This window comes from Perognathus longimembris, chromosome 15, assembly GCF_023159225.1.
Source record: "Perognathus longimembris pacificus isolate PPM17 chromosome 15, ASM2315922v1, whole genome shotgun sequence".
Taxonomy (NCBI): domain Eukaryota; kingdom Metazoa; phylum Chordata; class Mammalia; order Rodentia; family Heteromyidae; genus Perognathus; species Perognathus longimembris.
In genome coordinates, this window is record NC_063175.1 from 6,677,836 (window position 1) to 6,699,137 (window position 21,302).

Sequence of the window (21,302 nt, forward strand, 5' to 3'; positions counted from 1 at the left end):
AATGTAAGACCATATGATTTCATTTACTTCTTTCTGTTTTTTATGCTCCTGATACATTTTATTTACTATATGTGCCATATATTTTACAATACTTTATTATTGTTTTAAATAGTCAATTTTATTTTAGGAAATAAAAAGTAAGGGAATAAATTCTTTTACAATCTTTTAAACTCTATTTGCAATTTCCCCCCACTTTTTATTCTTTTGTGTAAGTACAAGTTCCCATCTGGTATTATTTTCATTCTGCTTGAAAACACTTGCTCAAACATTTTTTGAAGTACAGATTGTCTGCCTATGAATTCTGTTTTTGTTTTTGTTTTGTCTAAAAAAGTATTTAGCCTTCATTTTTGAAGGATAATTTTACAGGATATAGGATTCCAGGCTGAGCACTTTTTTTTCAGCTCTTTAAAAATGTCATTCTACTGCTGTTGCTTCTGCTGTTTCTCATGAGACGTTTGTAGTCATTCTCCTTGTTCTCTGCACATAATAGATTTGTTTTTCTACTCCACTGCTTTGAATATTTTCTCTCTATCTCTGTTTTTCAGCAAGTACACAATATATATACCTGTGATTTTCTTTGCGATTATCTTTTTTGGAGTTCATTGAGTTTCTTGAATCTTTGATTTATAGTTTTCAACAGATTTGGAAAACTTCCAGTCATTATTTCTTTCCATTTGTTTTTCACCCCTAGCTTCCATCCCAGTATGCCAGTAACATGCATGTCAGGTCAGTCTGTATTTTCCCACAGGTCATGGGACTCTGTTCAGTTTTTTCAGTTGTTTTTCCTTCTGTGTACTTCAGTTTGGATTTTCTATGCTGTAATATCTTTAAATTTATTGATCTTTTTTTGCCATTAATATACCGCTAAGCTCATTTAGTCCATTCTTTTTTTTTAAATGTTATTTTTTAATGTAATTTATTCAGTGGTAAGGTGTTTTTTTGTTTATTTTTTGCCTTGGACTCAGGGCCTGAGCACTGTCCCTGGCTTCCTTTTTGCTCAAGGCTAGCACTCTGCCACTTGAATCACAGTGCCACATCTGGCTTTTTCTATATATATGTGGTGCTGAGGAATTGAACCCAGGGCTTCATGTATGGGAGGTGAGCACTCTACCGCTAGGCCATATTCCCAGCCCCATTTAGTCCATTCTTAATTTCAAATGTATTTTTAATCTCCAGAGACTTTTTAGGTTCTTTGAACTTTCCATTCCTCTCATTTCTTTCTTATAGAATCTGTAGGTGTTGAATATATTTATGTTTTCTTTTTAGGTATATCTACATGATTTCTTCAGCTCTGTCATTTTTGAGTCTCTGTGTCATTTTCTTGCTTTGTGAAATAATTTTTGATTGAATGCTGGACACTGATTGTCATTTTGTTGTTGTTATTGTTTTGTGTAAGGCAAGTACAGGTTTTGTTAGGGCAGGTCTATAGTAACCTTTACTTTAAAGTTTGATTTAGTTTTACAAAAGTAAGAAATATACGGGTTTAAGACCTAAGGCCCCAAATTCTCAGCAAAGGTTTTCTGTTCACATTGATCAAAATTCAAATGTCTCCTTGCCCATGGGGAACTCCAGAGGTGGTTTAACTTACAGATGCTTGAGGGTTTTTTTTTTGTTGTTTGTTTTTTGTTTTGCCCAGGCATACGAAGTTGACCTTGCATGTGTGTAGCAAACTCAAGGAAACCCCATATGGCTTTCTTGAGCTTTTTATCTGCAGAACTCCTTTTTGTCTGGCACTTTTTCTAGCCTCCCAGAATCTGTACTATGTCCCCTTAATTTGCTGAGACCACAGTGGTCTTGGTCTTTTCTCTCACTGTGCTGCAGTTTGAGCTGTGCATTTAGACAGGGTGGGAGCTGGGATCACTGCCTTTAGTAGGACTTGTTTATAGTCTCCTGATGTCACCTTGTGATTCCCTTTGTCTATTATCTTTGGAAACAGTTTTTATAGAATCAATGCCTGCTGTGTTCTAGTTGTTTATGATAGGAAAGCGTTAGTTTCTTTCTTTCTTTCTTTCTTTCTTTCTTTCTTTCTTTCTTTCTTTCTTTCTTTCTTTCCCTCCCTCCCTCCCTCTCTCTCTTTCTTTCTTTCTTTATCTCTTTCTTTCTCTCTCTTTCTTTCTTTCTTTCTTTCTTTCTTTCTTTCTTTCTTTCTCTCTCTTTCTTTCTTTCTTTCTCTCTCTCTTTCTTTCTTTCTTTCTTTCTTTCTTTCTTTCTTTCTTTCCCTCCCTCCCTCCCTCTCTCTCTTTCTTTCTTTCTTTCTTTCTTTATCTCTTTCTTTCTCTCTCTTTCTTTCTTTCTTTCTTTCTTTCTTTCTTTCTCTCTCTTTCTTTCTTTCTTTCTCTCTCTCTCTCTTTCTTTCTTTCTTTCTTTCCCTCCCTCCCTCTCTCTCTTTCTTTCTCTTTCTTTATCTCTCTTTCTCTCTTTCTTTCTTTCTTTCTTTCTTTCTCTCTCTCTCTCTCTCTCTTTCTTTCTTTCTTTCTTTCTTTCTTTCTTTCTTTCTTTCTTTCTTTCTTTCTTTCTTTCTTTCTTTCTTTCTTTCTTTCTTTCTTTCTTTCTTTCGCCAGTCCTGGGGCTTGGACTCAGGGTCTGAGCACTGTCCCTGCCTTCTTTTTGCTCAAGGCTAGCACTCTACCTCTTGAGCCACAGCGCCACTTCTGGCCATTTTCTATATATGTGGTGTTGAGGAATTGAACCCAGGGCTTCATGTATATTCCCAGCCAACAATTCCATTTTCTAAGAATACTCTGATACTTTCCTCCTGGATGGTAAGATAGCTGGTAAGATCCTCTGGTATTGAGAGGACCAATTTTGAGGGAGGGATAGAAGACATTCCAATGCCATCTACTGCACAGGATCAGCTCAAGCTGAGATTATATCAGAACCATAGTTGGACATCTCAGAAAAGGAAGAAGGTCTGACAATGGGAGATAAGAAATGATCATTAGGTCCATCTCTCTGGGCACTATTTCCCAAATCATCTTTCACATTTCAGGGGAGCAGATCAGTGGTACACTGTATATCCCAACTGTGTCAAGTACACAAAAATGATTTCCAGACTGGAAATCTCCCCATTTCATAGTTTACATATATTGGTATGAGTTTTCTTTCCCATTTGAATTTTCCTGGTACTTTAAATATTTCTTCAACCTTTTCCTTCTGTTTCAGTATCTGAGGCATTCTAAAATCCAAGCTCTCTGCTAGGGATTTGCACTTATAATTCCTTTAGTTCTTGTCCTGACTTCATGGGCCAAGTACCAGTATCCTCTCTGTTGTACCTGTGAGGAAGACTTAAGAAATTTGTCTGAGACCATTTATCTGGAAGTGGCAAAGCCAGGACTTCAATGCCCTTTTTATATTATGTATTCTACATTCTTGATAAGGGCTGTTTTTCTCTCGTTTATATGTACTATATATTTTTTATTGTATAATGTACCAGTTTTTGATTGATTGTGGAAGAACAACTGTATCCTCATAATATCAGCACAGCCCTTGCCCAGGGTGAGTGAAGAGGGAGAAAAGGTGGGAGGATACTGTCTCCTTTATTTTTCATTTTGGAAAGGAAATTGCCCAACACTTTTGAAATTAACTTACAATCAGAATATTGCATTTATCAAGAAGATATACTTTTCAGTTTAACTTATTTTTACTTCTTAGATGACTAGATTTTATTGATAGGAAATCTCTACCCTTTTTCCAAAGGGGAGAAAAAAAATTCTTGCTCTTTCCTTTTCTTGTTCTGTACATACCTAGACATTGATGATTCGGGGATAATATGTCCTGTGATTTTTTTTTTAGTCATGCCTCTAAATTATGTTTTCTTGGATGACTAATTTTTATGTGTTGTATAGAAAATGTTTATTAACAAATATTAGCAATGCTAAATAATTAGCAAATATTTGATAAATCTTATTGAAGTACCATATATGAGACTAAAATAATTACAGAATTAGCACAAGGCCCTTTGATTAGGAACTTTAAGTTATCTTTTCATTTACTGACCAAATATAGTACCAGATGCTATCTTAAGCCTGAGAGTAACAGGAGCAATAAAGCAATTCTACAGGAACTTAGCTGGCAATTCATTAGCACTGGAGGCAGAGAGATGTCAGACCTAGATGCTTCTAAGAATAGAATATTTAGCAACAATAAATAACAACAGCAACAACAACAGAATTTGTTTACAGGACAACAGATTCCATAATCCACCTTCCTCCAACTTTCCCTGGGTTACTGGACCATGTTCCAGGAGACACCTTGAAGCTACATTTGATAACCCTGTGTAGTTGAAAGAATAAGCTCTAGATGGACTGGCATTTGTCAGCCAGAGGCTAAATGTAAGGTGAGAAAGCCTACTGCCAGCTGGTAGCTGTTAAAAATCTTTTCAGAGCATCTTTGGGATCTTCAATTATTCAATTAAAAAATGCCTGCAGCAATAGACAGCCCAGTTGCAGGAGACTTAGGAGGAGAGGTGTCTATATGCACATAGTCCCAGGCTCTCGTTCTAATGTTTTAGAGTTGATTTTTTTTTCAGATTTTGCAATATGTATATAGAATTATCAAGCAACTGCCTCATTCCTAATCTGGAAATTAATTCAGTATCAGAAATGTAGATTTGACCAGTGCTCAGAAAGTTTCAAATGTTGGAGCATTTCCCTTAGGGATTTTCAGCCTGTCTGAGGGGTACTGTGCTTGGTTTTGTCAGAAAGTAAGGATTTATCAGTTCATCCACTTAACAAATATTTATTCTATAATACTATATGCCACAAACCATTTTTGGTATTGGAAATGTCAAATCAACTTAAAATGACATTTCTACTCCACCTGCAACCTCAGTGCTCATGGAGACGTCAGGAAACACAAGCAAACAGATGCAGTCTAATAGAATTTTGTTTATTCAACCTAGAGCCTTCAGCATGCTAGGCAACTCCTGAGTCACATCCGCAGCCTATATAATATAATTTTTGAGAGGAAGTATGTTAGCTCTTTTACCTAATTACTGATGTCTAATTGTGTAGCTCCAGCCAGGATGTTGAATTCCATAATGTAGCATGATCTAACTTTTCCCCCCTTTATTACCTCCCTCTCTCCTTTCCTTCTCACTCTCTCTCCTCCCTTCTGTCCTTCTCTCTCTTCATTCCTCCTATCCTTCTATCTTTTTTACTCTTTGTTTTGGGATGCAATCCAGAGCTTTATGCATGTCAGTTGCCCTCTGATCTGTCTTTTATATAAGGCCAAGTGTGGTATATTTTACTTCATCTTTATGTATTTCTCAGTTCTGTGCATATTCTTAGTGCCATTTATTAAAATGTAAAAATCAAAGCCTACAGAGAGATGTGAATTTCTTAAACTAGTCAATAGCAAAATACTTTTAAATCAAAGCTTTGCCTTCTGACCATAGACCTTGTCGTTTCTCTCTACATTTTTTATATATACGTGTATATCTATAAATATATATAGTATTTATGATATATGTATATATGGTATTTGGGATATATATATAATTAGTCAACCATTAATTCCTTCCATAGTTCATGTTAAAAGACTAGAAACACTTTTATTAAATCACAACTGGTATAGTTTCGGTTTTTTCCAATTTTTGACTTTTGAAGTTACTTTTACTGAAGCTCCATGCCCGCTTCGTAGAAAGCAGAAGGAAGGGGAAAAGAGGCCACATACACTGCATGGGTTCTCACAAATCAGCTTCCCCAGGCTGATTGCACTTTGCCTTTTTCCTTAGGAAATGGATGGAAGTTGGAGCTAAGACACAAACAGGAAGGCTCTGAAGCAGCGTTTGTCCGGAGGCACCACCTCTTTAAATAGCTCCTTGCAGAGGGAATTCATTCTCCACTTAGCCTAGGATCTCCACCGCCTTTTGTTTCTGGTCCTGCAAGGGGCTAGCTGTCAGTTGTAATCTACAGGAGGCTGAGGCAGCACTCGGCCCTGGTTGAGGGGTCTAGGATGGCCTGGCTGCCTGCAGGTCACGAGGACAGATGACTGCACAGGAGTTTTGTGCTTCTGCCTTGAGAATCTCAGCTCCAGACTTCCAACTGGCTGAAAGGTAAGGCTCTAAGTACAGTACTTCCTAATTCACCTTCTTGGGCAAACAACTTCTTTCGGTAGACTGGCTCTTTTCTTGTGCTTAACAGTGAAGGGAAGAAAGCGAAGTAGTTTTGAGAACTTTTTAAAAAAATTCCTTTTTAGGTGGATGTGTAGGTGGTGCTTATAGTTTCATTAATAGTGTATGGCTGCATCATGTTATATGATAGTAAATTGTGATATTTTTTAACCTTTCAAAGCTGATTTTTTAAAATAGTATGGATGAAGTTTCTAAAACTCAAATATAGAAAGAAGATAAGTCATGTACTAATTTCTAAAAGACTAGTTAAAAAGAGATCTTAATAATGCCTAAAAATGAATGATCCCAATTCCTGTTTCTGTGCTGCTAATGGCTTGAAACTATCGAATCCAATCTTTCCAGATAATTATCTAATTTTAGCACCTCTTCTTATGCTACTTCTGTTGCCCTAGCAAGCTCTTCCACCCTTGAATGGAATTAATGTATTCCTCAGTTAGGCTACCAAGCCATTCCTCTTGTTTTCGGCTCTCTGGAACAAAGGGTAGAAGCTAACAGAGGCTGTTGTTGGTCAGGTGAGTAGGGAGTCTGTATTCTGGACTACCTACAGCAGAGTTCTGCCCAGAGATTTGTGTAAGCTGTGTCTGTCCATTTCTTCTGTTCCTGCTCTCTGCCTCTTCCTCCTTCATGCACCTTCTTCCTGATTAAAGTAAGAGTACATTCCTGCAGCCAAGACCTAGTTAGTTTGACTGCAGGGGCTTCACATCTACAAACACAGATGTTTGCTCTTCTCAGAAAGACATGCATAGGATTCATTTGCCTATTTTTGTTTAAGTTTTAGAGCATTGTCATCCATTGAGTCTTCTGGCCAGTGACTTCCTAGTGCAGGCTCTTGTCCTTTGTGTTGTTTGGGAAGGAAGGAGAGACATGGGGGTGGGGGCGGTGTTACTACTCACAGTTTATTTGGATTTATTTTCTTTAAAATAAATTTGAATCCTGTACTTCACAGGGTTGCATTTTTTAAAAAAATGGAAGTAGTGATATGTTTATATTTACAATGCTACATTTATAGTTTTTTATTGTTTTAAAATAGTTTTACTACTGTATTTTCTAATAAAAAAAGTAAAGTCATTTTTGTCCCCATGGAAGCTCCTTTTTGGGTAGCCCTACCTCGATGATGGCGTGCTGTCTGTGTGATGTTTAGTATATGCAGGGTGGGGTGAGAGCTTTGCTCAGGGTTTAGCCAATGTCCACGATGGCAGTCTAAATTTTCAGCTTGATGCCTAGGATGACATCTTAGCTTGGTGTACTCAGTGGTGAAAATAATCATTTAACATGTGCATTGATGATTATGGCTAAATCGGGGGGGGGGTGAGGGCTTTATCTTTATAAACTAATGAGTTTGCTTTATGTTTACAAGTTGTTTGGAAATTCACATTGCAGTTTCTTTCTAATAGCACTGGTGATTCTGAATATAATCACTGCTCCCTCATCCCCTTTGTACTTGGGCCTATCTTTTATTGACAAATTTGTTAGTCCCTTGTTAAACTCTAAGCCAAGAGGTTAATTGAATAGTCATTCCAATCAAAAGCAAGTTTAACAAGACTCATGTTTAGATGTGAATATATAGACAAGAGACTTTCATTTTTCTATCTTATAGCCTAAAGGAGGGAAAAATGAGGTGGAAAACTGCCCCACTTAGCTGCCTCAGCAAGGAAAATCTTTAAAAGATATGGAATTTGAAGAGAAGGGTATGATAATACAAAGATCAATTAACCATAGTTCTGTCTGAATTAAAAAACAACAACTGATGAGATGAGTTAAACGGAAGTCATTGCCTCTAGGTAACAGGTAGAGTGACAGGGTAAAGTCAAGCTTTACTGGAAGAACTCCTGTTGACCCTAGTTGAGCTGACTACAGGAATGTGTCTTAAAGCCTGCTTAAAGCCCTTAGGGTGATGTTTTGAAGCAGTGCTGCTGACGTAAACACAGACCGGGTCTGGAAAATTTCCAGAAGTAGAGAGTGAAAACAGTTCAACCAAGCAGTACAGTATTATTACAGTACAGGCACGGAGCAGCTATTCCTCAGGATCTGGAAAGGCAGCAAGCAGGCACTCACTCGGCTCTCTGAAGGTTTTGCTGCCTGGTGATAAGAGCAGTCCTGATGGAAGATTACACTTATGTAAACAGAAGGACAGAGAGGTTGAGAGAAAGGGAATGGATTCTTAGTGATACAGAAGTCTCTGGAGAACTTGAGGATAACAAAAAAGAAAAAGAAAAGCTATTGAGGTTAGTGTTTGGGCAATGTAGAAGCTGATTAGATGGGTACTCATTGTTAGGTGACTTCAAGGACAATAAAGGAAAGGTTTGCAAAGCTCCTTTACCAAACAAATTTTGGGAAGGAAGCAGAGCAAACAGGCCGGGCCTCTGAATAGCAGAGAGATATTTGTCTGAACAATTCTCCACTTGCCAGATGGGTTTGATTAAGTGAACACAGATTTAAGTTTGTTCTTTTCCCTTATGAATATACACAGGGAATTTGGGGCCAGGCAGGTAAGGGTATTTCCTCTTCACACTAGGTCAGACTTCCCACGAATCCAGCTTGGTATTGGACAAAAATCACCACTTCAGATACCAACAGCCTGTTGTGCTTTGAAAGACAGGGAGAAGGCATAATGTTTCAGTCACATGTGTACTCGAGGGGCATTTGACTACCTGAATCTTCCAGATTCAGTGTTAATAATGAAAATGACTTTTACCCCTTGTTTTTCTCTTCTTATCCCGCCATATGCAGAGCCCATCCAGATTGTGCTAACATAAACCTGGGAAGGAATTGGGACCAGGGCGATGAGGGCAGGGACTGGAAGGTTCTTTTTATTGTTTTTATGTTATTTTGTTTGTTTTTAGAAGCTGCTTTTTAAAAGAAATAAAGTACCCTCAAGCAGTTTCTTTTTTAAATTAGATAACTTGTCATCTCTTACAAATATGAGTTTTCATTATCTTTGCAGTTCGAGGTTTGAACTTGAGCTTGCTAGGCTGCCTTAATCCACTGAAGCAGGCCTAATATTCTGTTTTTCATTGATTATTTTCACTGATTCCTCCCTGGGTGTCTGAGCCCTCAACTTGCCACAGTTGGCCTTCTGGCATGGCTGGGATGCCACCTTGTCCAGCTTTCTTCCATTTAGACAGAGTCTCAGTGCTTGTTTACATTCATCAACAGTCAGCTCCTTTCAGGCCAATTCATAAAGTTATTGTTTCTGAAGATGTGTACAGGAAGTGCTGTTATTCAGTACCCTTCAGTGTGCAGACATTGTACAAATGCAGCTTCAATAATTGCACCAAACACTCGATGCAGAACAGGCCAGCCACAGCTTAGTAATAAGGTAGCAAGTTTGTGCAGCTTAATGTCAGAATAAGAAGGGGAAACAGTGTATTTGACCCAGGAACACAGCTGCTTTTACCCACACAATGCTGAGTGAATGACAAAATTTTAACTGTTTTTTGGCTAGGAGAACAAGCAAACAAACAAAATAAAACCCCACTGTGAGCTCACAGTAGAAATAGCAGAAGACTACATCATCCAAGAGGGACTGAGGTTTTTCACTGACAGAATTCCTCTGGCTGCAATTTCCTCTGTGTGTGTGTGTGTGTGTGTGTGTGTGTGTGTGTGTGTGTGTGTGTGTGTGTGTGTTTGTGTCCATTGTTGTGACAGAAGAAGAGGATCTCATTTTGAGAAGGAATATATCCCTTGAGAATTATTGTATGTTCTTAAGCCCTGAGTGGATTCATTTAACATTTCAGTCATCTGCTTATAATTGTTTGCTCAAGATTTGCCTTTTTGCCTGGTGCTTGACCACTTTTGATGTATCAGCTGTGATCCCTCTCAAATTCCACCATAGTCCTTTTCTCCCTCTAGGAGCTCTGTCTTGCTCTTAACACCCCTCTTTCCTCCAGCTCCTCTTCCCCACCCCCCATTTCCCCCTACCCCCTCCTCTCCCCATATTCCTAACTCAGAGCCTGCTTCAAGATCTCAGACTTCACTCTACCCCACTCAGCAAGACTGAGATTCCTTTGTCTCCTTGTGGACCCCCTATTGGGTAGGTTGTTTCTTTTTCCTCTGCAGGATTCCCCTCCTACTAGCTAACTGAGAGATGGCTTTGAGCATTGATTCTTATATTCTCTTTGCATTGGTTCTGTTTTTGTAACCAGAGTCCACATAGATCTTGTTCTCTAAGACAGTTCCTGAATACTTGGACAAAGGAGTTCTTGCTTCCCTGGTGCCTTCTTACTTTCCCTATTGCTATCCCATTTTTCCAGTGTGATTTGGCTTCTCTACAGTCCCTCTTTGACTTTGCCCTGCAATTGTTAGTCTTGTTGACAATCCCCCTTAAATGAAGTTTCTCTGGCAGAATTCCAATACTGCCAAACTTAAGACATTTCTCTCCACTTTCTGTATGTTATACTCACGTGCTACTTAGGGATCAAGTCATTATGCGTATTGCTGTTGGCATGTACTGAAGTTGCAGTTGGCCAGAATTCCTTGATCTTTTCCACACAAACTCTACCCATGCCAGGAAGCCCGCCTCTTAATACTTGTCCAGCTCACATCTCTGAGCTTCACACTCATATTACCGTTTGTCCTTTTAGTTTGGGGTCCATGAGTCCTTCTAACTGAGAATGTCTTGATTTTGTGTTGTCCAAAATAATCGGTTAGACTACTAAGGAAAATAATTTTGCCAAAAAGAAAAGATTTCTCTAAGTTTTGGATAACTCTTTAAAACTCTTCTCAAATAGTCCCTCTCTCTGCTCATGAGTTTGAGAAAACCTCAGAGACCTTTCACAACCTACTTAAAGTGTATGTCTTTTTCTGGGAAGACCAAGGGTCTCTGGAGCCCACCCAGCTGTGTTACCCACCACCCAGAGGTGCCTCTGCTGGAGACCTTTGCTCAATCAGGACTTGTGCCTACAATGCATATCATGTATGCCTCATCTTTCTCAGTCAGAATCTTGCCATCCTTCTCCTTAGGGTCTTCCTGAAGCTTTTATAGGAAGCACTTTGTCTTTACTTTGACTTCTCAAAGCATTATCTTAAAAAGTTTAGCACTTACTGTTAAGAACAAAGACTCTGAGAGTGGACGACTTAGCTGCCTTCCCAGCTGTGCCCTTTACTAATGGTGAGATCAGAGGCAAGGGAAATGTGGCCTCTAGGTGATGAACCACCATTACAGGTTGAGTAGGCTTTATCTGAAAGAACTGAAATACTCCAAAATCCAGGACCTTTTGAGAGTCGACATAACAATTTTTCATCACAAATGGAAAATTTCCCATTTGACCTTATGTGGCAGTAACAGTTCAGTAACAGTACAGTTCAGTACAGTAACAGTTCAGTACAGTAACAGTTCAGACACACTAAAAATATTGTGTAAAATTACTTTCAGTCTCTGTGTTGAGGGTATTTATGAAGCATAAAGAGACTTGATGAGTGGGTCAGGTGCACTGGCGCATACCTGCAACCTGGCTACTCAGGAGGCAGAGATCAGGACTGTAGTTTGCGACTAGCTGGTGCTAACAGGTAGTGATGGTTCATCTCAGCCAACAGGCAGGATATGATGACCTGCACCTGTGGTCACAACTACTTGTGAGCCCATAGACAGGAAGATCATGGTTTAAGCTGCACTGGTGAAAGTACAAGACCCTATCTAAAACGTATCCTAAAACAGAGCTTTAGGCAGTGGAGATGTGGCTCTGTGGCTCAGGTGATAGAATACCTACCAGGCATGCCCTGTGCTAGAAGCACTGAGTTCAAATTCTAGTATTGCAAAAAAGAAACAAGAAAGGAAAATGTTGGTGTTTAAACTTGAATCCCGTCTCCAAAATGTCCTTGTATGTTTGAGAATGAAACCCAGAACATTTTTATAAAGAATTTGTTATCCCTTATTATATGTGTTAATGTTGTAATTAAAGTAATTTTTACAAGTCTAATTTTAATTATATACCTATGGTGGCATGCTAATTTGCATTTTGTTTTGTAGAGCATGACAAAAGTAGCTGTGAAACATTTTTTTCCTTTTATAAAGCTTAATTCTTATTCCCTTGAACATGTCTCATTGTCCAGGAGCACAAGAGCTTTACCTTTCCACATTTATGGAGACTAGCAGTTCTTAACCTGATGACTAACTCAGACCTCAGTGAAAGTCTACCAAGGAATGTGTCTTGGGCTAAGAAACTGTATAATTATAAAGTGAAATGTGTGAACTCATAAGCTTATTTGATCATAAAACATAGCAAGAATAAAATAATCATAGAAATCATGTTGTAAAGAAGTCCTATATTTAGTTAATTACTCTCAGTGGTGTACAAAACTAGGTAACCTAAATAAGATAGTTTTGGTAGTTTTTCTTTTTTATGTGTTTTTGCCAGCACCAAAATCTGAACTCAGGGCTTTATTACACCTGTTGGGCTTTCTTAGGCACAGTTGACATTCAACCACTTGAGCCACGACTTCAATTTGACATTTTTCTGGGTAATTGGAGACAGAATTTCTAAGGCTTTTCTGCCTGGGCTGGTTTTGAAACACAGTCTTCCAGATCTCAGCTTCCTGTATAGCTAGGAGTAGAGACATGAACCACTAGCACCTGGCTCAGGATAGTTCTTAATAGCTACGAACTTATTTTAACCACCTTCTCTATCATTTTGTAGGTGCTATAGAGACCACAGGATACAGTCTTGGAGCCATCATCAATTAGCTAACAAAATGTGTTTGTTCAGAGTGTTTCTTTGAAAAAATTTGCTTTATATTAAAAAGTAGACCTAAGTTTACCTCAAGATGAGGATTATAGTAGCTAACACATTGTATTATTTAGTTCTTATTTTTAAAAAAGACAAGGGGAATTTGGGTGTGCAGTGGTACACAGGTTACTCCATCAGAAAGTAATAGATCTGTGATTCAGTTCACATCAGTCTCACTGCTGCTATAATATCTTGTTCCCATTTCACTGACTTAGAAGACTACTCCTAGGATCCTTGGTTATCACAATGGATAAATTTTAACATTTTTTAAATTGAAGTAGGGGCCAGATAGGAGCTAAGGCAGGTCTGTTAATGAATATTTATATGAGCTTGGAACATCCTCCCAACAACTAGAGAAGCTTCATCAAGTGATTGTTCATAAGAGAATGATGTACTTAGAGTTTTGTTTTAACAACATAACTGTTACAAGGGTATGTGGAAGATTAAAATAGGAATAGATCAGGGAGGAGCGTTCATTTAGGTGGAGCAGTAGCCTAGAGACATTTTACCATAAACTGAGACACTGAGAGTTCAGCAAATTAGAATAGATGCATCTGGTTTGTGGAGCTATCCAATAGGGAGATCTAAGAAGAAAGAAGTGTTAAACGATACCATCAGTGAAATTAGGAGAAGGGAATGATTGCAGTTAGAAAAGTATTGTTATGCCCAGATTTGGGGGTCCCCCAAAACCACCAAGGAGCCAATACCGATGCAAATGCACAAGAGTCTTTATTGCAAACTGGAGCTTGGACTCACAACTGTCACCGACCCAGCGGATATGGATTGAGAGCCCCGACCCTTCAGTTAGCAGAGTTTATAAAGGTAAAAGTGTAGCACAGATTTAGGGGCTTGATGCAGGGGGTAGAGTAAGCAACAAACGAGCAAGCCATTTACAGAAGCAGAATTTTGGGGTCAGTTTGACCTAATAATCAAGGTGGAGTCAGCTCTATTCCCCCCAACATTTCCTACCATGTTTCCTAATCAAGATGGAGTCAGCTCTAAAACAGTATGTGTGTTTTGGAAAGATGGGTTTCAAAGGAAAACATTTAGGTAGTAATTTGACATCTTGAAGAACTCAAGTGGATAGCTTCAAAGGCTGGAAACCTGCAGCTTAGAAGGGAAGTATGGGAATGAACAAAGACATGTAGGGGACTGGGGTTGCTACATATAAAAAGAGAGTGGAAGAAGATGAAGGGGGGAAAGGTGCTAATTTTGAGTGAGGAGTCTTCTTAGCATTGTTCCAATCTGGGGGCTACACCAGAGACTGATTGGTTGTAGATGTTTTCCTAACCTTCATCAACACTGCTAGCCACCATTGTGCATGGTTTCCTTAACAACAGCTAAGTAATTAGAGCTTGATTTATATTAATAACATTCTGAGAAGGTAGACTCCAAACTTAGGAAAGATTAGAAATTGACTAAGGATTTGTAGTCTGCAGATAGGTGCAACTCATTTTTAAATTATTTGCTAGATGCTTTCACTTTTCTTTAGGATTTCTTTTCTGTAAAGTTGGAATGACACATTTTTAAAGTAAATTAATGCAGTTTCAGATTTTGCATCAACTCCCTTAATGTGTTTCAGGTTTCTTGTGAAATGTGTTGCAAAATATACTGGCAGCTTCCCATGTCCTAAAAATATAGAAGCTCCTTGATTGTGTGGTGGTGCCCTGTTTTAATAATGGGCAGACTAAATTGTTTATACTGACAATTCAAAAGCCAATGGTTACTGCAGGAAAAGCCAAACACTTCAACCAGGTGGTGGGAAAATACCCAAGCTGTGGCAGATTCCAGATTCAAAGGGCCCACTGACTGCCTAAGTCCAAATTTGAGCATTTCCTCTTAATCAGAAGCATATTTTCATGCCACTGAAGGTGGCTTTGTTTCCTTATTTATAAAAGAATTACAATAGTACTTACAGTATTTATCCTAGAGTCATTGAGGATACTTAACAGATATTTTATCCAATGTAGGACACTAGAACACTAATGCATCTTGCTTAGAGTTAGTTTTCCCGTTTTATTCTGTTTCAACAACTTAGTGCTGTCCCATCTGGAAATGTTTTTTGGAGCTTTGCTGAATATAATAGATTTTCTGTTACCAGTGGATAGTATGATAGACTATCAGAGCAGTTTATTCTAATGGATTTAGGAGAGTTACACTGTTTCAGGGCCTCTCTCTTCCTTTTACAGTATTGTTACTCCATCTTCTGAAAGCATGGCACTGTATCTTAAGCAGGGGTCTGAACAGTAAAGTGAACTACAGATATTCTCATGTATTTATTTTCTTCATTTTCCAGGCAAAGAATACTTGCTTAAGTATTGCAGATATAACATAGAAGCACATGGAAGTATTCTCGAAGGGTGCCTGTACACTGCATGGAAAAGCAGTCCTACATTGTATTATCTGGAAAAGTTCCACAAAATGGAAGTATTGAGACAGACAGGAAGTTGTGAGAAATGAGTAGTGGTGTCTTCCTTGGGCTGCTGATTATAGAGCTGCAGAATTTCTACAATAGGAAAATGAACAATGGAGTTGGCAAGACAGATGTTTTCAAGCATTGCATGCGTTTATCGAATTTCTTTGGACAGCACAAGATCACAGGAGGCTCTTATCATTCTATCTACTTGGTTTTCACAAAGTGAACAAAAATGCCACATTTATATTCCAGGCTTTCTCCATCTTGTTTGTTCATCAGAATTCTTCAGTCTACATTTCACTATTTAATTCCCAAGTACAAGTATGCCCTGATCTCACAAGTAGCCTTTTTATGAACAGTCTGCCCTTGTTCTGGGGTAGAGGTCACTTTCAATTGCTTGCCAGTCCTATGGGCAGCAGAAACATCTGTCTGATCTTGTATAGCATTTTAAACATCTTCCTCATTTTCAGGAAAAATGTGTTAGGGAATGATGTAAATCCGTTTGTCAAGATGTGCACAGACCTCTGACAGTTCTTTATTGCTTCAAAATAACTCTAACCTCTCTGTGTGTTTTTCTAACAAAGTTCTGGCAGAAATCCAACGAAGCTACTACAAAGAAGAAATACAAGAGAACTCAAAACATTACTTCAGGGTCCTTAACTTATACTAGAGAGACTAGGCGTATAACTTACACAAGAGAGATCCCTAGGGCTAGATGTAGGTAAGTGGCAGAGGGCTTGCTTGCCTAACATGTGTGGAGCCCTGGTTTTAATCCACCAGCACCACAGTAAAGACAGAGAGAGACAAAGGCAGAGAATCAGCTCTTCTGAACTGGAACTGTTTTCAGTTGGGAATCCTAGATTGAGAAACTCCAGGCAAAGCTATCAAGGCACTGGCAAGGAAGAGCTAGCACTGAGGCTCACCCAGAACAGGCAGCCATACTGAGGACTAGGTGCATTGCTTGACCACACATCTCATCTCTCACGCAGAGCCATGGGCCTTGATAAGCCCACATGCTCTCAGGTAGGGTACCACTTAGTATAGCTAGTCCTAGGAGGCCACCTTAGTTCAGGTAAGATAAGAGAACAAAGACCAGAAGGCTGGTCACAATCAGAAGGTTGTTTGCCAAAGCCAGACCACTAAGGCAGTACTACCAGTGGTTGCAGTTTGCAAATTGCCAAGTATTCAGTCTCACATTTAAGCAATGGAGGCTGAGAAAAATCAATTGGTTTTTGTAATGCACGTGAATTTTACAGATACAGATTACAGTTTTATTTCTTTTAATACACTTTATATTCTAATTCTGATTCCCCATTTTGAACAGATTGCAGAAAAACTTAATATAGTCATAGCCATAGCCAGTCAGCTCCATCCAATTTAACGCTTTCAAAATTGCTTCTGGGTAAAATTCAGGAATTAACCATTTTTACCCCTTTCTCCACTGTGATTGTTTGAAGCCATTGCCTATATAATGCAGTCAGCAGTGGGTGGTCTGGAGACGGAGCAGTTTCCTGGCTTCTGATTCCTGCCCTAGTGGGGTTGGATGCAGGGCCTCTGGGATGGAAAGGGGAGTCTGTAGTCAGAGCTTGGCCCCTGCCTGGGTCCATGTTTTGATCTGGCATTTGGTCTCATGGGTACTGACAGACTAGATCCTGCCCACCCCAAAGCACTGCCCGTCAACTCTTATCTCCAGTCAGAGGTGTCTCTGTCTCTCAGCTCAAATCAGTATCCCTTAGGCAATACAGAGACTCCTGACTCCTTTATACTTAGCACAGGCTGTGACTTCAGTTCTTCTTATCCCTGTGACCTGGAATGTATCCCCAGGTTATTTATTTCCTTTCATCAAGAAGGAATGGGGGCAGGCAGCAAGAGCCCTTCTCAGAGTGTCTCCTGTACCCCGCTGGGAGGCCTGGGAAAGACCCTAACTCTTCAGGGTCTTTCAGGGGGTGAACACTGAACACCTGGCCTCTGATTGTTTCCAGTGATCTTGTTTGTCCTTTCCAAAAAACTGTCCTTCTTCCCAGACTGAAGTGGGGTGGTATAAAAACTTGTTTTGCCAGTTCATATCTTTTTGAAACTATTTTTGTCTTTAATTTGAACTACAGCCAAGAATTAGAAATCTTTGTTTGCTGTTTTGTTTTCTTCTTAACAATTCTTCCTAGGGGAAGTGGTGCGCCATTTGGCCATCTCCTCTCTTGGAATAAGGATTTAAGGTAGAAACTGAAGAGGAGGGAGACATTTTGGTCAATATTCTATCTTATCACCCACCTGCTGTGCTCTGCTTCTAAGGAGGGCAGGGGCCTCCCTTGGGGTGAGAGAACACTGGTTTTTAGGATAAAAGTGTGAAAGTTAACGTTTTAAAACTTGAGGGGCTTTTTAAAAATTCTTTCTGTCTGTCTTTCCTTTTTTTCTTTCTTCCATTTGCTTGAGATGAAGCTTTGCTTTGTTGCCCAGACTGATCTCAAATTCCTGGGCTTGAGATCTTCCTGTCTTAGCCTCCTGACTAAGCTACTTGGGACTGCAAGTGTCCACCCATATGCCAGACTTCCATTGTTAAATGTTTTCCGTATACTAAAGCCTTATGAGGATTCATTTGAGAAAGAGAGATTGATTTTTATCTGTGCAAGTGTATATATAAATAGGTACATACCAGTAGACTCTCTGAATTTGTTGATTCTACATTTTAAGTTACTAACCTGAGATTGAAAATATTCTTTAAAAATGCCATGCCAGCATTGGACATTCCTTGTCATTTCTCCTGAGCGAATGTTATTTTTTATAATAACAGTAATAATAATAGTGGGGCTTGAACTCAGGGCCTGGGTGCTGTCGGGAGCTTTTTTGTTCAAGGCTAGCACTCTACCACTGAGTCACAGCACCACTTCTGGTTTTCTGATACTTAATTGGAAATGAGAGTCTCACAGACTTTCCTGCCCAGCCAGGCTTCAAACCTCTATCCTCAGATCTCAGCCTCCTGTGTAGCTAGGATTACAGGAATGAGCCACTGGCACCCTGCTGTTCTTTATTTGTAACCTCAGGAAATAAATAGTTAAACAAGCTCCAAGTTTCTGTGCTGGACAACTCCCTAGGCCTTCTGGTCTTCTGTCTCCTCTCCTGCTTTGGACACTGAATGGGCAGAGGGCTCATCCACATTGCCTCCTTTGTGCTTCAGCTCTCAATTGGATCTTCCCAATAGGCAGTACAGGAGGAGCAGAAGGTGTGGAGAGAGTGATGGAGGGGTGTTTATTCTCCCCTATCTCCCCACAAAGGGTCTATGTTCCTCTATCCAAGACACCTAAGACTCAGCTCTTTCTAGGGCCCTGTCTTCCAGGTTCTTTGGTTCTGGTGACTGCTCCCTGGTCACAGCCTTGTGGTCAGGAGCTGGGTTTTCCTCACCCTTCCAGTGGCTAACCTCAAAATCCTTCTTTTTTTTTTTTTCTTATTGGCTTTACCTCATGCTGATTGTATTTGAAAAATGACCACAATGCCTCCTACTTAAGTTTCCTGATTGGGTGTGATCTGTCCCTCCTCTAGGACCACAGTGGAATCCACGAGGTTATAAATCTTGAGCACATAAGTCCCTCCTAGAGACTGGAGGTGTGTGTGGGCTATAGTCCAGTGTCTTTGGGCTTAGAGGCTTGGGACTCAAGTGGTAAATCCCTCACAATGAGTGTAAAGTGTCAGATAGCAAGTTTGAGTCCCAGTGTCCCATGGCAAAAAAAAAAAAAAAAAGGTCTTTGTAGCCCTGGGAGCTTTGTTTATTAGAAGTGCACAATCTCAGGTTGTGCCTTCTGGAATTGGAGTCTGAGTTTCAGCAAGGCCCCCAGGTAGTTTATACACATGGTAAAGATAAGTAACTGGGCTTTGGAAATCCCTTTGACTTCCTAAGAAGGAAGTAACCAGGTTACAGCTGGGCGTAAGCTTTCAATTCAGTGTGTAAACTCGGTTGCAGTTCTTCTTGCTTCTCTTCCCTGAATGAGAAAATACAGCCAATTGTGGTAGCGCAAACCTGTAGTCCTAGCACATTGGGAGGTGGGATTGGCTGAAGTTTGAAAGTTTGAGGCCAGTCCAGGCCAAAAAGAACTTTGTAAGATTCCATTGACGCAGCGGCACAATATTTTCAAGTGCCCTATCCCGGAGTTTCCTCTGCCTTCTTTCCCCACACTTGTTAAATCCATTCTAAGCTCCAGGTGCTGTGGTAGGTGTTAGGGCTGCAAATGAGAATGCTGTAATCCATCCCTGCCCTCAGCTCATTTAAGAGAGAGCAAAGACTTGTCTATAGTCAATTTCAGTGCAGTGGGTACTGCTGTGGGACCTCAGAGCCCAAGGTTACAGTTACTTTAAAATTACGTTTGGATGAATGGGACTATAATCTTTGAAATGTCAGAAAAGTGTTGTTTTCTGATTTCCCTTCCTTCCCTCCCTCCCTCCTCATTCCCTCCTTCTCTTCTTTTATTCTTTCTGTCCCCTTCCTTCCTTTCTTCCTTCTTTCCTCCCCTTTCCTTCCTGTCCTTTCCTTTCTTCCTTCCTTCCTTCTTCCCTTCCTTTCTTCTTTTTTTCCTTCCATCTTTCCTTCCCTCCCCCTTCCTCCTTCCTTTCTTTCCTTCCCTCCTTCCTTCCTTCTTTCCTTCCCCTCTTCCCATCTTTCTTTCCTTCCTTCCTTCATTGCTTCCCTTTCCTTTCTCCTTCCTTTCGTCCTCTCTCCTCCTCTTTCTTTCCTTCCTTTTCCTCCCTTCTTTCTTTCTCTCTCTTGCTTCCTCCCTTTCTTTCTTCCCTCTTTTCTTTCTTTCTTCCTTTTCTTTCTCTTTCCTTCTCTCTCCCTTCTTTCCTTCCTAATTTCCTTCCTCCCTTTTTTCTTTTTTTCTTCCTTTCTTTCCTTTCTCTCTCCCTCCCTCCCTTCTTTATCTTTCATTTCTTCCTTCTTTCTTTCATGACCTACTGGGGCTTGAACTCAGGGCCTCACGCTTGGCTTTGGTTCAAGACTGGCACTTCACCACATGAGCAACATCTTTACTTCTGGCTTTTTGCTGGCTAATTGGAGGTAAGAGTGTTGTAGATTTGTTTGCCCAGGTTGGCTCTGAACTACGATCTTCAGATTTCAGCCTGCTGAGTAGCTAGGATTACAAATAGGAGCTACAGCACCCAGCTTACTTTGGTTATTTTTGAAGTAGGGTCTTGATTTTTGCCCAGGCTGGCCTGGGCCTGTAATTCTCTTGCTTGTGCTATTCTACCTTGCTAGGGATAACAAACAAGTGCCATGTGGCCCCACCATTGTGCCTTCTTTGGAGGCTGGGATAACACATCCCTGTGCCTAGCCATTTGCCTAGACTGGCCTCAAACTTTCAAATGTTGCCCATCTCCACTTTGCATCGAGCTAGGATCACAGGTTTGGGCTACCACACTTGGTTGTATTTTTTAATATTTTAGTCACATTTGAACATCTGTGTAGCCCAGGCTGGACTGGGACTTGTGGTCCTCCCTCTTTAGCTTTCCAACAGCAAGGCTTACCAGCATGAGCCATCATGCCCTGGATGTTTGAAAATCTTGTGTCAAGATAGCAGATTCTAGTCCTGACTTCATTCTAATGGCTTTTTGACAAGTAGCAGTATCTCTCCCAGGAACATCTAGCAATCTGTGGAGTCGAAATTGTTTGTACAGAAGGCAGTTACTTGGCAGCAAATTCCTGTGGTGACTAGAACTAGAAGAAAGTAAGGGGAGGATCCACCTGAGTCTTCCCCTCCCCCAGGAAATTCCTGGAAGGGGAAAAAAAGATAAACACAGAAGCTATTTTTGGAATTAATTTCAATGCCTGTGGAAGGATCTAAATCTCTCTTTGTAAAGGGTTCTCATGTGAGTTTCTAATTAGGCTCCGTCTTTTATTATTTGGAAGCAACGTTCCCATTCAAGTTCCTGCCCTTGTGTAATCCACATAAATGAAATAACATAGATTCTGAATTACCCAGACAGAAATAGAGGAACCCTATTTCATATCAGGAAGACATTTTAGAAGAAATATTGACTTAGGATT

At 39.9% G+C, this 21,302-nt stretch overlaps 1 protein-coding gene across 4 annotated transcripts in view; it reads left to right on the forward strand.

Annotated features, from left to right (window-relative positions):
• The window catches only part of Arhgap28 (Rho GTPase activating protein 28), a 159,306-nt gene that overhangs the window by 42,456 nt on the left and 95,548 nt on the right, over nucleotides 1-21,302 (forward strand). Inside the window, exon 2 of one of the 4 annotated variants that reach the window (XM_048363587.1) lies at nucleotides 5,735-6,055. The exons of 2 other annotated variants lie outside the window; for them this stretch is intronic. In XM_048363587.1, coding sequence (XP_048219544.1) covers nucleotides 5,988-6,055 — 68 coding nt within the window. In that variant the 5' untranslated portion in view covers nucleotides 5,735-5,987. Of the gene's footprint in view, nucleotides 1-5,616; nucleotides 6,056-21,302 lie in introns of those variants that run through there. One more of the 4 variants, XM_048363586.1, reaches the window with a different exon arrangement.